The following is a 15,495-nucleotide window of genomic DNA, read 5'->3' as shown; positions in this document are numbered from 1 at the left end:
TTTCCACTCCCTCCCGGGTGTCCACTCTGTTGCAGATCTTAGTATCATCCGCAAATAGGCAAACTTTATCTTCTAACCCTTCGGCAATGTCACTCACAAATATATTGAACAGAATCGGTCCCAGCACCAATCCCTGAGGCACACCACTACTCACTTTTCCCTCCTCCGAGCGAATTCCATTCACCACCACCACCAGGTCTTCCTTAAGTGCTACTACACAGGAGTTTTTGATTAAGGCCGAAATGCCTTGTTTGGCCTGTAAAGGGGCATTGAGTACCTCTAAGTCAGTCGCTGACAAAGAACTTCAATTAATCATGAAAAGTAAGCGTGGCATGTCAGCTCTAGGAGCAGATGGCTACTCGGGGGTCTTTTATAAACTCTTACAATTGCAACTGTTGGAACCTTCGTTGGCCTATTATGAGGCAATGGTGGAGGCGAAACAGTTTCCTCTTTACGATTCTTATTCCAAAGTCTGGTAGGCCCAAATATCTTCCAGATTCTTATCGCCCGATACCACTTTTAAACGTTGATGTATATCTTTTAGCAAAGATATTTACGAATTGTCTGGCGCTGTATTTGCCTGCACTCATAGGACCTGCTCAAACGGGCTTTGTATTTATTTATTTGTTGCATTTGTATCCCACATTTTCCCACCAATTTGCAGGCTCAACGTGGCTTACATTATGCCATAATGGTGATCGCCATTTCCGAATAGAGAATTACAAGTGGTATTGCATTAAGGCAGATATATGGTACAATAGACTACAAAGAGATATTGCATTGAAATTCCTGAATGATAGAGTGAATTATAAAATAAGTTAGATAATCAAATATAGAAAGTTGATTTCCGACATGAGAAATAAAGTTCATTTCGGCATGAGAGATAAAGCGGTAGTGTGTATTGTGTAACTTTCATTAGTGGCAGTGAAGGTTATCATTCTAATGTAAAGGGTTCATTTTGTCTAGTTCATGTAACATCTAGTTATCTTTTATTTAGGATTGGTCGTTGTGGTATGCCTTCTTGAACAGGTTGGTTTTCAATAGTTTTCAGAAGATTGTTAGGTCGTGCCTTGTTTTTATGGCCTTTGGTAGTGCGTTCCATATTTGCGTGCTTATGTAGGAGAAGCTGGATGCATATGTGGATTTATATTTAAGTCCTTTGCAGCTGGGGTAGTGAAGATTCAAGAATGTGCGTGCTGATCCTTTTGTGTTTCTAGTTGTAACAGGCATTTTGTACGTAATGTGCAGAAAATCTTGCTAACGTTGTACCACTGCCGAGAGACTTCAAACATATGTCTCCAAGTAAAAAATTGTATTGGAAAGGCCAGTAGAGCTGAGAGATAGAGGGACGGAAGGAGAACGGCATCCATTGTCAGCCAATGGGCGACGAGAACAAGTGTCAAAGGAGACTTTGCACCAGCTTTTGGAACAGATGAGCAATTCTTTTTACTAGTTGTAGTAGAGGCGAAAAACTGCAGCAACAGCTTACCAGGAACCTTTCAGTATGTCTAAATAAGTCATAATGACCCTCGTGACTGCAGAGTTTTAACCAGTGATACAGTATACTATGCCTTGGATTGCAATACAAAAATACTAATCTCTTACCTGGTAGCTTTGGAGCCTTTGTTATAGTAACATAGTAACATAGTAGATGACGGCAGAAAAAGACCTGCACAGTCCATCCAGTCTGCCCAACAAGATAAACTCATATGTGCTACTTTTTGTGTATACTCTACTTTGATTTGTACCTGTCCTTTTCAGGGTACAGACCGTATAAGTCTGCCCAGCACTATCCCCGCCTCCCAACCACCAGCCCCGCCTCCCACCACCGGCTCTGGCACAGACCGTATAAGTCTGCCCAGCACCATCCCTGCCTCCCGCCACCGGCTCTGCCACCCAATCTCGGCTAAGCTCCTTAGGATCCATTCCTTCTGAACAGGATTCCTTTATGTTTATCCCACGCATGTTTGAATTCCGTTACCGTTTTCTTTTCCACCACAAAAATACTAATCTCTTACCTGGTAGCTTTGGAGCCTTTGTTATGGATTGCGCACCTGAAAGGATGGATAAAAAAGAGTTAAGGTCAGTCATTTATCATCCTGCGGCACTGCAAGATTAGATAAGAATGTGATTACTGGCCACAGAGCACAGCAGAAGCTCAGGGATTCTCCCTTCCCTTAGCCTCTAATGACCGTGATGCCTGCATTTGAATGATGAAGGGTTAAAGCTGTGCAAACAGTGTCACTGCATGGAGGGGCGGGGGGGGGGCGGGGGGGGGCGGCCTGGACGAAGAACAAACCTCCCACACCTTTCAATCTTTACAGGCAGTAAGCAGAGAAAAATAGTCCTGGAGCACTAAACCCTGCTGGTCCAGAGATAAAGACATTGTCCATGTGAGCAGACAGGAGGTGCTTCTTTCCTGCACTGCTGTTCCTCCCCCACCCTCTTCCTGGTCTATTAGAATCAGTAGGAGCAGTGCTGGGAGGTGGGAACAGCACTGCAGGAACAGCAGGCTTCCAAGAAGGAAAGGTCATGGATCCCTCAGGATATCACCTCAGTTAAGCTTCATGGTGAAAGAGAATGCTGAGAAGGCTCCGAGAAGGAACAGCTATGGGTACCTTCTCTCGCTGCACCCTACGCCTGAAATAAACTTCCTGAGCCCCTACGTCTTGCCCCATCCTTGGCCACCTTTAAATCTAGACTGAAAGCCCACCTCTTTAACATTGCTTTTGACTCGTAACCACTCGCCTCCACCTACCCTCCTCTCCTCCTTCCTGTACACATTAATTGATTTGATTTGCTTACTTTATTTTTTGTCTATTAGATTGTAAGCTCTTTGAGCAAGGACTGTCTTTCTTCTATGTTTGTGCAGTGCTGCGTAAGCCTTGTAGCGCTATAAAAATGCTAAACAGTAGTAGTAGTAGGGTACCTTGGGATGTCCCTTCAGATAAACTAAGGTGAAAGAGAATGCTGAAGGAATGGTTATAGGCACCTTGGGACATCTCCTCAGTTAAACTATTCAAGATGAAAGAGAACGCTGGGAGGAGTCAGGGAATACAGAGTGGTAGAAATGTGATGGAGGACAGACTAGCGGAAATAGGCTGAGGGAGTTAGAGAGGTATGAATGAATTGTGGAGGGGGCAATTAATTTGGCATTTTTGTGAATCTCTCCTAATAATACTTTCAGCAAGAATGGAATGAGCATTTTGCAACCAGTATGATTCACAACAATTGTTTTTTAAATCAGACTGTGGACATAATATTTTTTCCTCAAATATGGGGCTCTAGAAGCAGTGGAATTTTTTCTGGACCGAGAATCTGGAATACTTTGCTGCCTCATGAAAGGAGATGCAATTGAGTGATTCTGAGGGGCATAATCGAAAGGGACGCCCATGTTTTCTTGAGGACGTCCTCGCAAAACGTCTCGATAATACGGTCGGGGACGGCCAAATCTTGAAATTTAGGTCGTCCTTACAGATGGTCCCTAGGCTTGGTCATTTCTGATTTTCGGCGATAATGGAAACCAAGGACACCCATCTAAGAAACAACCAAATGCAAGCCCTTTGGTTGTGGGAGGAGCCAGCATTTGTAGTGCACTGGTCCCCCTCACATGCCAGGACACCAACCAGGCACCCTAGGGGGCACTGCAGTGGACTTCAGAAATTAATCCCAGGTACATAGCTCCCTTACCTTGTGTGCTGAGCCCACCAAGAAAACCCCAAAACCCACTCCCCACAACTGTACACCACTATCATAGCCCTTACGGGTGAAGGTAGCACTAGATGGGGGTACAGTGGGTTTGTGGTGGGTTTCAGAGGGCTCACATTTACCACCATAAGTGTAACATGTGGGGAGGGGGAGGATGGGCCTGGTTCTGTCTGCCTGAAGTGCACTGCACCCACTAAAACTGCTCCAGGGACCTGCATACTGATGTGATGGACCTGAATATGACATCTGAGGCTGGCATAAAGGCTGGCAAAAAATATTTTGAAAGATTTTTTTTGAGGGTGGGAGAGGGTTAGTGACCACTGGGGGAGTAAGGGGAGATCATCCCCGATTCTCTCTGGTGGTCCTCTGGTCAGTTTGGGCACCTTTTTGTGCCTTGGTCGTAAGAAAAACACAACCAGGTAAAGTCGTCCAAGTGCTCGACAGGGACACCCTTTTTTTCCCATTATGGGTCGAGGATGTCCGTGTGTTAGGCACGTCCAAGTCCTGCCTTTGCTACGCCTCTGACACACCCCCGTGAACTTTGGCCGTCCCTGCAATGGAAAGCAGTTGGGGACATCCAAAAATGGCTTTTGATTATACCAATTTGGACGACTGTGTGAGAAGGACGCCCATCTTCCGATTTGTGTTGAAAGATGGGCGTCCTTCTCTTTCGAAAATAAGCCTGTCTATCAATTTGTTGATGTGTTCGATGTAGATTATTATAGTTATTTTATGTTTTTGTTGCGTCTTTTGATGGTTTTAAATATAAGCAAATATGATTTTAATTGATCATTATATGCGTTTATGGAAGATATAGCGGGCTATACATTTTGTAAAGACATAAATAAATAATAAATAAAGTATTTTCCTATCTAAAGAAGAGATAGCCCTTAAGGAAAAGCTTTAATAGTGTTACAGATACTGCAGCACTATTAATGGATCTCTGTATACCTGAACATTCAACTCCAGCATCTTCTGAATGATCACAGTCACTCTTCATCCACCCGCTGTTCTTGCAGTCCCACAAGAAAGTCTCCTTCCCTACACAGGAAAGGTCATCCAGGAGAATGTCTGCTTCTCCTTGGCCAAAGAAAGCATCTGTTGGAGAAGACACAGCTGTTCCACAGCTCAGCTGCTTGCACACAACAGCTGCCTCATTAATATCCCAGAAGTCATCACACACTGTTCCCCAGGTGTCTTCAAAGAAAATTTCCACACGACCTTCACATCTATTCTGTCCATTGACAAGCCGAAGCTGAAGATTAGATTCTAAAGATAAGGAAAGACTTTCAGTGTTAGGTTAGCAGCCATTGGGTAGACCCTGTATGCCACCCCAGGGAGATGGAGTGGAATAAATTTCTAGGAATTAACAAGAACCCACAAGATTTTATTGCATGTTGGACAACTCTGCACTTAAGGTGAACACTTGACACAGTGGTAACAGAACACATTTTGGAATTTTGGGTTGTGGATTGGCCAAAACAAATGAATCTCCTCCTCCAGCACCCTAGTTGTTGATATACCATGGGGTGAAATGTTAGTTGGGCCACAGCCTACATTGCCTACCCTGTTCTGCTTCATAGACAGCGATAAAGCAAGTTAGGGTGAAAGACTAGAATTCTGAAATGCGTGAACAAATGAGCAGACCGGGTGAGACAAATGGTACTTATCGGCAGATAATAACTACGTGATGATACTCTGTGTTAATAAAGTTTGTGCAGCCTCAGACTCCCTCATGTGAAACCACCAGAAGAATCTGTAGAAGCAAAAGGCTTAAGGCTCTTGTGTACAAGCTTGAAACAAAGAGTTATGCACGAAATGCCTACCATACACATAAAAGAAGTCATTGAAAAGGAGCCATTGTTTTAGTCAATAAGAATGTGGGTAAATGCCAGTGTTTTAGTCATTTATATACCTATATATAAGTGGAGGAGTAGCCTAGTGGTTAGTGCAGTGGACTTTGATCCTGGGGAACTGAGTTTGATTCCCACTGCAGCTCCTTGTGACTCTAGACAAGTCACTTAACCCTCCATTGCCCCTGGTACAAAATAAGTACCTGAATATGTGTAAACCACTTTGAATGTAGTTGCAAAAACCTCAGAAAGGCAGTATATCAAGTTCCATTTCCCTTTCCCTATATGGCCATTTACTTGTGCAAATGACTTCTTATAAAATACCAACACATGTTAGTGTCATGGTGTGTACTTTCACTGTGGCCATGTGTAGGAAGAGAGACTGGGTGGAACATGGGCAGAGCCACACCTACACGTGAACGGGTGAATATTCAGCCAGCTGTGGTGAGCATTTTGCTGTCAGTGTTATTCCAGGATTTTTTTCAGTGCTGAGCCATGACCAGGCTTCGGCATTGTATATCTGGTTTATGCAAAGCCAGTTAACAGATGGTGCCCCTCCCTATATGACAAACATGGTTAATTCATTGCTAGGTCATAATTCTCATCTCTTGCGAAATCAAGTTTTATTAAACTATCCTCCTATGAAGGGAGTTAGATTGGCCAAATTTCTGTTGTCCTCTTTTTCATAGCAAGCAGCTTTTTTCTGGAATTCTCTACCACCAGCAATCAGGGAAACCAGTCATTATTAGTTTTTAAAAAATTGCTCAAAACAGACCTGTTTAGGATTTAATGAATTCAGTTTTTTTTCCCTCTTCTTCTTTTTTTTGAACCGTGTTAGCTGTGAACTAATGATTGACTAATTTGCTACTACTTAACACTTCTAAAGCGCTACTAGGGTTACGCAGCGCTGTACAGTTTAACAAAGAAGGACAGTCCCTGCTCCTAGGAGCTTACAATCTAATAGATAAGAGTGAGACAAATATAGGACAATCAAGCCATTGTGACATCACTGATGAGGTTGGCTCTTAGGCATTGGTGGACTGAGGCATTATGACATCACAATGTCAGCTCTGGTTAAATCACTGCTATGAGCCAAGTATAGGACAGTCGAGCCATTGTGACATCACTGATGAGGTTGGCTCTTAGGCATTGGTGGAATGAGGCATTATGACATCACAATCTCAGCTCTGGTTAAATCACTGCTATATGTAATACTACTACTACTACTTAACACTTCTAAAGCGCTACTAGGGTTATGCAGCGCTGTACAGTTTAACAAAGAAGGACAGTCCCTGCTCCTAGGAGCTTACAATCTAATGGACAAATTGGGGCAGTCTAGATTTCCTGAATAGAGGTATAATGGTTAGGTGCCGAAGGCGACATTGAAGAGGTGGGTTTTGAGTAGGGATTTGAAGATGGGCAGGGAGGGGGCTTGGCATAAGGGCTCAGGAAGTTTGTTCCAAGCATAGGGAGAGGCAAGGCAGAAAAGGCGGAGCCTGGAGTTGGCGACGGTGGAGAAGGGGACAGAGAGGAGGGATTTGCCCTGTGAGCGGAGGTTACGGGTAGGAGCGTAAGGGGAGATGAGGGTAGAGAGGTAATGAGGGGCTGCTGATTGAGTGCATTTGTAGGTTAGTAGGAGAAGCTTGAACTGTATGCGGTACCTGATCGGAAGCCAGTGAAGTGACTTGAGGAGAGGGGTGATACGAGTATATCGGTTTAGGCGGAAGATAAGACGTGCAGCCGAGTTCTGAACGGACTGAAGGGGGGATAGATGGCTAAGTGGGAGGCCAGTGAGGAGTAGGTTGCAGTAGTCAAGGCGAGAGGTAATGAGAGAGTGGACGAGGGTTCGGGTGGTGTGCTTTCTCTCTTACTGTAACCTGCAGTGAAACAGACTCTGGTGTTTGTGGGATATAAGCCTGGTATAATATTAGGTAACTCATACTCCATGTCACACACTAAGATCTCACTATTGAATGTTATTTAAGGCCTACAAGAAAAATGAAGGCCGCTGATGGAAAGGGGAGCTGCAAACTGCCAGGAATGACTTTGTCAGCTAATGATAATGGTGGAATATACGTATTAATAAATGTTATTTATTTAATTATTGAGGTTTATTAACTGCCTTTATGAAAAGATTCACCCAAGGAAATGAAATGAAGTTTACCTGCAGCTTTGAGCTGGAATGTACATTTACGTACTTCTTTCCCAAACAAAAATCCCTACATTTTACACCTTTTCAGGAAATCCTTACATGTTCTCAGTTACAGGACGAATAATGATTCTATTCTGTTCTGTGGCTTATATTCCGCTTTTACCTCAGCAATTCAAAGCAGATTACAAAAGATAACACACTGTTAGCTAAAAAGAGTTCCAGGAAATTAAGAAAACAAATATAATTCAAATTCATTAAAACAAATAAAGAAAATTTAAAACAAATCAGAGAAAATATTTCTTCACTCAACGTGTAATTAAACTCTGGAATTCTTTGCCAGAGAATGTGGTAAAAGCAGTTATTTATTTATTGCATTTGTATCCCACATTTTCCCACCTATTTGCGGGTTCAGTGTGGCTTACAATACATTGTATTGATGGAAGTACAATTTGTTACAACTCGATTATGGTTACATTGTGAGGAGTAAAGTGAAAACAAAGTCTACGTATCGCAAGGGGAATAGAACAATGGAACAGAACAATGGAATAGTGGAAGAACAATGGATACTGATAGGATTACAGAACAATAGCTAGAGAACGTTTGGTTGTTACATTTTTACCTGTAGATTAAGGTTTGAGTGTGTTAGGATTTCGGGGAATAAGAGTATAAATGAGTATGTATTGATGCAGTATTGACAGTATGCGTGGGTTTCATGTGTTTTAATCCTTTCGATAGATTTCTTCGAAGAGATAAGTCTTCAACGATTTGCGGAAGTCGGTCAGCTCGTAAGTCGTCTTCAGGTTGCGTGGTAGTTTATTCCAGAATTGCGTGCTCATATAAGAGAAGGTTGATGCGTGTAGCACTTTGTATTTTATGCCTTTGCAATTTGGGAAGTGGAGGTTAAGGAAAGTTCGGGATGATCTTTTAGCATTTCTGGGTGGTAAGTCTATTAGGTCAGACATGTAGGCTGGGGCTTCACCGTGAATAATTTTATGAACTAGTGTGCATACTTTAAAAGTGATTCGTTCCTTGAGTGGGAGCCAGTGTAGCATCGTTCATAAGGGTTTCGCACTTTCGTATTTTGGTTTCCCGAAGATGAGTCTGGCAGCTGTGTTCTGGGCTGTTTGAAGTTTCCTCAGTATTTGCTCTTTACAACCTGCGTACAGTGAGTTGCAGTAATCCAGATGGCTGAGTACGAGTGATTTCACTAGGCTGCGGAAGACGGATCTTGGGAAGAATGGTCTTATTCTTTTCAGTTTCCACATGCTGTAGAACATCTTTTTGGTTGTGTTGTTTGCGTGAGTTTCGAGTGTTAGGTGGCGGTCAACAGTAACTCCAAGGATTTTTAGAGTATCTGAAATAGGAAGATTTAGTTTTGGTGTGTTTATAGCGGTGAATTCATTCGTGTTGTATTGGGAGGTGAGTATTAGGCATTGAGATTTTCTGCATTCAGTTTCAATCGAAATGCATCTGCCCAGGTGTTCATGATGTGTAAGCTTTGGTTGATTTCGTTGAAGATTTCTTTAATGTCTTGTTAGCTTAGCAGAGTTTTAAAAAGATTTGGCTAGCTTCCTAAAAGAAGCATCTATAAGCCATTATTAAAATGGACTTAGGGAAACTCCACTGCTTATTTCTAGGATAAGCAGCATAAAATGTATTGTACTGTTTTGGGATCTTGCCAGGTTCTTGTGACCTGGATTGGCCACTGTTGGAAACAGGATGTTGGACTTGATGGACCTTTGGTCTGTCCCAGTATAGCAATACTTATAAAGCAAAAATAAGTGAGTTTTAAGAACTTTTCTAAACAAGTAATAAGGCATAATTAAACAAATCTCAACTGGTAAAATATTCCATATTCTTACACCCTGAAAAGAGAAAGAACTATCCCGTCAGGATTTCTGAGTCATCACTCTCATTGGACCAAAAGCCACATTACTGGAGACATAGAAACAGCCCAGCCACTCCTCACCAGACACAGACATCATTTGCTCAAGACTTTTGCTAGCATGACAAATGTTTTTATGGGGTTTTAAAGACACAATATTATTTAGAAATTTCTTACTGACAGTAAGCATAGTGACCATTGGCAACTGTGACTTTTGTCCCAGAAAATATCCTACGCTGATAAATCGATGGATATGAAGAATACTTCTGAGCTTTAGCCATGGCAGACTGGATGGACCATTTAGGTCTTTATCTGCCATCATCTACTATGTTAGTATGAACTGCATCAGGGGGTTATGGGGTAAATCTTGGGCTATAAATTTTTCAGTGTCCCTGCTTTCCTTCGATGCACAGCCACCAGATTTACACTGAATTCAAGGCACAAGATCTGGGATAAAATCTGATCTGTCCCAAGCACTAGGAGTTGGGCAGCAGCAAGCCCTTGACACAAGAATATCAGGAAGCTGGAAATGTGAAATTCCTATGAATTTTTTTTAGTGTGTATTTATCCCTCCCAATATAGTTAGTGGTCCACCCACCAATACCTAGGAAGAAATAAATCACCCAAGGCTGCAGCAGTTTGCTCTTTATTAAATACCTTATTTCTTATCACGTATTTGTACAATTAGTAGATCAGTGATAGCTCACTGGGAATACAGAACATTGCTACACAAAATTACTTTTATATCTGAGACTCCAAAGAATATACAAGCCACATGTACAATCAATTGCTTATGGAAATACAGTACCACAGCTACTCATAGGTGTTCTCTGTGTCTCAGTTTATAATGTTTTTTTTCCACCCTCACCTCAAATTACCAGCTAAAGCCAATTTACAGATATAAAAGACTCAAGGATACTTATGAGAAAGCAATAGGATTACTTGCCAATTCAGATACAATAGGATTACTTCCCAATTGATTGGTTTCTCATGGGAGAGCAACCCTGCTTGCACAAAGGTGCTGGCTGTGACTGTCTCACTCCAAAGAAATAGGAAGTACAATCGCTCATTAACATAATAGGTCATTCTGACAATAATCCCATTTATTGGATATATGCTAATGTAATAGTTAACACTGATTGGCTATGGTAATGAGTTGATTAGTATTTACTGGAAAAGCTTAATAATAGACTAGCTTTTACTGGAAGACCACATCATCTTCCTGAGGAGTTATCTTGTTCTGTTTTTCACCAAAACATCTGTGACCACCATGTTGCTAAACGATGTTACTCTGTTTTTCCGCCTACGCCTGTTCCTCTTTCTGCTGCGTGAATGTCACAACAGATCATGAGTTCTGCAGTCACACTTGAAGTTCAGGTTAAAGTCACGGGCCTGTAAGATTTTTTCTCATTTTAGATCCTGAACCAAAGTCTCAGGCCTTGAATCAAAGCTCATAGCTGTAATAATAATAGACATCTACTTACCTGCTCGATCAGGTACAGAATATTCAGAAACTGTTAGGAAACAAAAATGAATCTCATTATCTGAACACAAAGGAAATCCCTAAAGCATGAGTAAGAAAGTAATGTTACTGCCGAAAGTCTGCATTGGAAACAGCTGCGCCTTTTTCTTGAAATGACCTCTAGGCTCAAAAGGGGACCTCCTTAAGCTGTCAGTGTTTCAAATACCAGCAGTGACGTCCACATGTGTGTATATAGCTGTGAAAATGCCAGCAGGGCACCTTGGCGCTATTGTGCAAATGCTTGCATTATTACCATGAGGAGGACATGGACAGGCTCCCTCTTACCTGAATCCCTGCCATAGACAGGCACCATAGTTATGCCAGGTCTACGGCTGATACCAGTTAACCCTAGGGGCGTAAAAGTTCTGTTCTAGAATAGTGCGCCTTGAAGCGCCGGTTCTGGAATTACCCCGGAGAAGCTTACATAGAGTGGGATTTCTGCAAACGACACTGAACAAACACTTCATGACTATGGAAAATGCCTGGCCCACCCCTCATCATTCTCTGCCCCTTTTAATGTTTTTATTTCTTGCTCGGAATTTATTACCCACATTTATAGATGAGGTAAGTTATATTACACACGAGAAAACACAGCAATGTAAAGTTCACTGGCTCTTACAGTACGACTGCTGGTTTTCTCTCTTCTTATTCAAAGGGTCAAGTTTATATTACAGAACAAAGACCATTGCAATAGAGGGATTTTCCCATGTAAGGGGCAACTTTCAAACAAAGTGTGTCTGTGTTAACTACTACTACTACTACTTAACATTTCTCAAGCGCTGCCTGGGTTATGCAGCGCTGTACAGTTTAACAAAGAAGGACAGTCCCTGCTCAAAGGAGCTTACAATCTAAAGGACAAAAAGTGTAGTCAATCAAATTAGGGCAGACTAGATTTCCTGAATAGAGGTATAATGGTTAGGTGCCAAAGGCGACATTGAAGAGGTGGGCTTTGAGCAAGGATTTGAAGATGGGCAGGGAGGGGGCTTGGCGAATGGGCTCAGGGAGTTAAATTGTGAAACTGACTCAGAGAGTCATAAACAGATCTGCACCGCTTTTTTTTGAAGGGGGGGTACTTTACCTGTACACACTGATGCACATACTTTTGGAATAAATTAATATGCAAATAACCGCACTGTCCATCCCTAAATCTCCCAGATATGCAGGTATGTGGTGCACAGAAATACATGCAAAAACATGCTCTGACCATGGCTATGGGGAAAGTGCTCAGGGACTCTTTTTCCAAAGCAGGGCTGAGTTCAAGAGCTGTAATTCTGCATTAGAGAAAAATGAACTATTTTCTCAATAAAATCTTCTATTGCAAATACGAATAATCCTTAAAATGGATCAATGGCAAGCACAAAGGGCCAGATTCGGTAAACAGTGTCTAAAACCTAGACGCATCCGATTAAAGTCCCTCGCACTGTTCGATATAACGCGCCTAAAGTCTTACATTTAGGTGCGGCCTGGTGTAAATACCCGTACCTAAATGTAGGCACATTCCCCCGAATCCTATAACAACGCACGTAAATTTAAGTAATGGCCCTGACACGCCCACACTCTTCCCATGGCCACATCTCCTTTTCATCCATGTGCGTTAGAATTTACACGCGCCTCTTTTTAGAATACGCCTAAAAAGAAGCACGCTCAAATTCCAATTACTGACAATTAGTGATGACAACTGGTTGTTATTGGCTCATTACGCAATTAAGTAGTGCACATAAATTGACCACGTGCACAGTTCAATGTGCGCTACTCGCCACGCTTTATATAGAATCCAGGGGAAAGTGTAGAAGCTCTGAATTTCCTGTAGTAAAAAGACACACCTGAACAGGTGGCACCAGCTTCTCTCCCGTAGTCACAAAGACGTAAGAACGAGATATTGTGAGGACAGTCCCAGAGAGAGGATTCATTCCCAGCACAGTGCACATCATCCAGAACGATACTCCTGTCACCCTCATCAAAATCAGCAGAGGAAGAAACAGCCGAGTGGAAGCCAAGCTGTTTGCAAACTACGGTAGCGTCCTTCAGATCCCAGCCATGGTCACAAATTGATCTCCAGGCTCCATCAAAGAAGACTTCAACACGACCCTCAAACTTCTTCAAGCCATCAGCTAGCCGGACAGTTGACTGAGATCCTAAAGAAACAGGAGAGGGTATAAATTCATATCATCCCAGGGTTGCTCTGAAAATGTCATGGAAGCCAGAGGATGGCTCGGATGAGAAATGATGTCAATATGGGTTGAAACTACCTTAACGAGCAATTCATTTGGCAATCCATTGCTAAATTCTGATCAAACATGATACCCAAGATTTTTAGGGGCCCTTTTACAAAGGCGTGTTGAAAAATGGCCTGCGGTAATATAGACGCGTGTCTTGGGCGCACGCAGAATCATTTTTCAGCGCACCTGTAAAAAAATACCTTTTTTTATTTTTGCCAAAAATGGACATGATTAAAACTTACTCTTACAAAAACTCACTCAGACTCATGCCATATTTGTGACTCAAGCTGCAAAACTGCATCACTTTGCATTTGTCCACAATAAATTTCATCTGCCATTTAGATGCCCAGTCTTCCAGTTTCCTAAAGTCCTAAAGGTGATTCACAGTGAGAATCCTCAAAGGTAACTTTAAAACCATACAAGAACGTAAGACCTTTGAAGTCAGAATGATTGAATATTTTAACACCCAACAGAAAGGACTTAACAAGGATCTGGGGTTCCTAGCCCATTATAAACCATAAAGCTGTATGTCTCTGTTGATCACCCTCCCCTTCACCTATCCACACCCATCCTGTTAGAATATCAATGATATGCTTTGATGTCCCCATGCATACTTCCTACCCACCCCCCTCCTCCCACTCTGTCAGACTGTCATAGTAATGCTTGAATGTTTTCACTTATATACACTGTCAGCTAGCACATTTGCTTATTTCCGATCTGAGGAAGAAGGGCAACCTTCGAAAGCTAATCAAGAAATGTATTAAGTTATGTCCAATAAAAAAGGTATCATCTTATTTTCTTTTCCATGTTTTATTTTGTTTGATTTCTATTGATAACCTTAAGAGTGGACTAACATGGCTACCACACTCCTCTATTAAAGTCTTCCTGAATTTTTCACAATTCACATGCATTTTGACAAATTCGAATAGTTTTGTCTGATCTGAAAATTTCCAGATCATTTAGAAACATGTTAAATAACACCGGTCCCAGTACAAATCCCTGTGGCACTCCACTGTTCACCCTCCTCCATTGAGAGAAATGGCCATTTAACCCTACCCTCTGTTTCATGTCCAATTCCTAATCCACGACAGAACCTTGCCTCCTATCCCATGACTTTTTAATTTTCTCAGGAGTCTGTCATGAGGAATTTCGTCAAAAGCTTTCTGAAAATCTAGATACACCACATCAACTGGCTCACCTTTATCCACATTTATTCACGCCTTCAAAGAAATGAAGCAAATTGGTGAGGCAAGACTTCCCTTGGCTGAACCCATGCTGACTCAGTGACTCTGTCCAATTAAGCCATGTTTATCTGTGTTCTGTAATTCTATTCTTTATACACCAAAATACGAAAGCGCGAAACCCCTATGAGAAAAACTACACTGGCTCCCACTAAAAGAACGCATCACGTTCAAACTTTGCACTTTAGTCCATAAAATCATCCATGGTAACGCCCCAGCCTACATGTCAGATCTAATAGAACTACCACCCAGGAACGCAAAAAATCTTCCCGCACACCCCTCAATCTTCATCCTCCCAAGTGTAAGGGTTTGAAATACAAATCAATGCATGCATCTACCTTTTCCTATACGAGCACGCAGCTCTGGAATGCGCTGCCACGTAACTTGAAAACGGTCTATGAACTGACAAATTTCCGCAAACTATTAAAAACCTATCTCTTCGACAAAATATATCACAAAGATCAACATGTGTAACTGTATAATCTTTTGAACTTCTAGTACTGTCTTGTAATGTCTTTTGCTTTAACACCATCTTGTAATTCACCACCATGTAACACAAACCCTCTGTAAACCTAATGTATATTCACTTCTATTTCCAGTACCCTTGATGTATTGTAAGCCACATTGAGCCTGCAAAGAGGTGGGATAATGTGGGATACAAATGCAATAAATAAATAAATAAATAAATAAATAAATAAAATAATAGTTTCCACTATTTTGCCTGGTACTGAAGTCAGGCTTATTGGTCAGTAATTGCTCGGATCACCCCTAGAACCCTTTTTTTTAAATTGACATTACATTGGCAACCATCCAATCTTCATGTACTAGGGCTGATTTTAACGACAGTTTACAGATCAGTATCAGCAGATCAACAATTTCATGTTTGATTTCTTTCAGTACCCTAGGGTGCATGCC

The 15,495-nt window shown here is 41.8% G+C and overlaps 1 protein-coding gene across 1 annotated transcript in view; it reads right to left on the bottom strand.

The window, feature by feature from the left end:
• Positions 1–15,495, bottom strand: part of LOC115471031 (deleted in malignant brain tumors 1 protein-like) — a 141,275-nt gene that overhangs the window by 27,817 nt on the left and 97,963 nt on the right. Inside the window, exons 18-22 of the mRNA XM_030204700.1 lie at positions 14,704–14,751; positions 12,944–13,247; positions 11,083–11,112; positions 4,660–4,977; positions 2,019–2,054 (exon numbers count right to left, since the gene is read on the bottom strand). Coding sequence (XP_030060560.1) covers positions 2,019–2,054; positions 4,660–4,977; positions 11,083–11,112; positions 12,944–13,247; positions 14,704–14,751 — 736 coding nt within the window. The remainder of the gene's footprint in view (positions 1–2,018; positions 2,055–4,659; positions 4,978–11,082; positions 11,113–12,943; positions 13,248–14,703; positions 14,752–15,495) is intronic.

Source organism: Microcaecilia unicolor, chromosome 5 (genome assembly GCF_901765095.1).
Source record: "Microcaecilia unicolor chromosome 5, aMicUni1.1, whole genome shotgun sequence".
Classification (NCBI taxonomy): Eukaryota; Metazoa; Chordata; class Amphibia; order Gymnophiona; family Siphonopidae; genus Microcaecilia; species Microcaecilia unicolor.
This window is presented reverse-complemented; position numbering and strand designations above follow the sequence as displayed.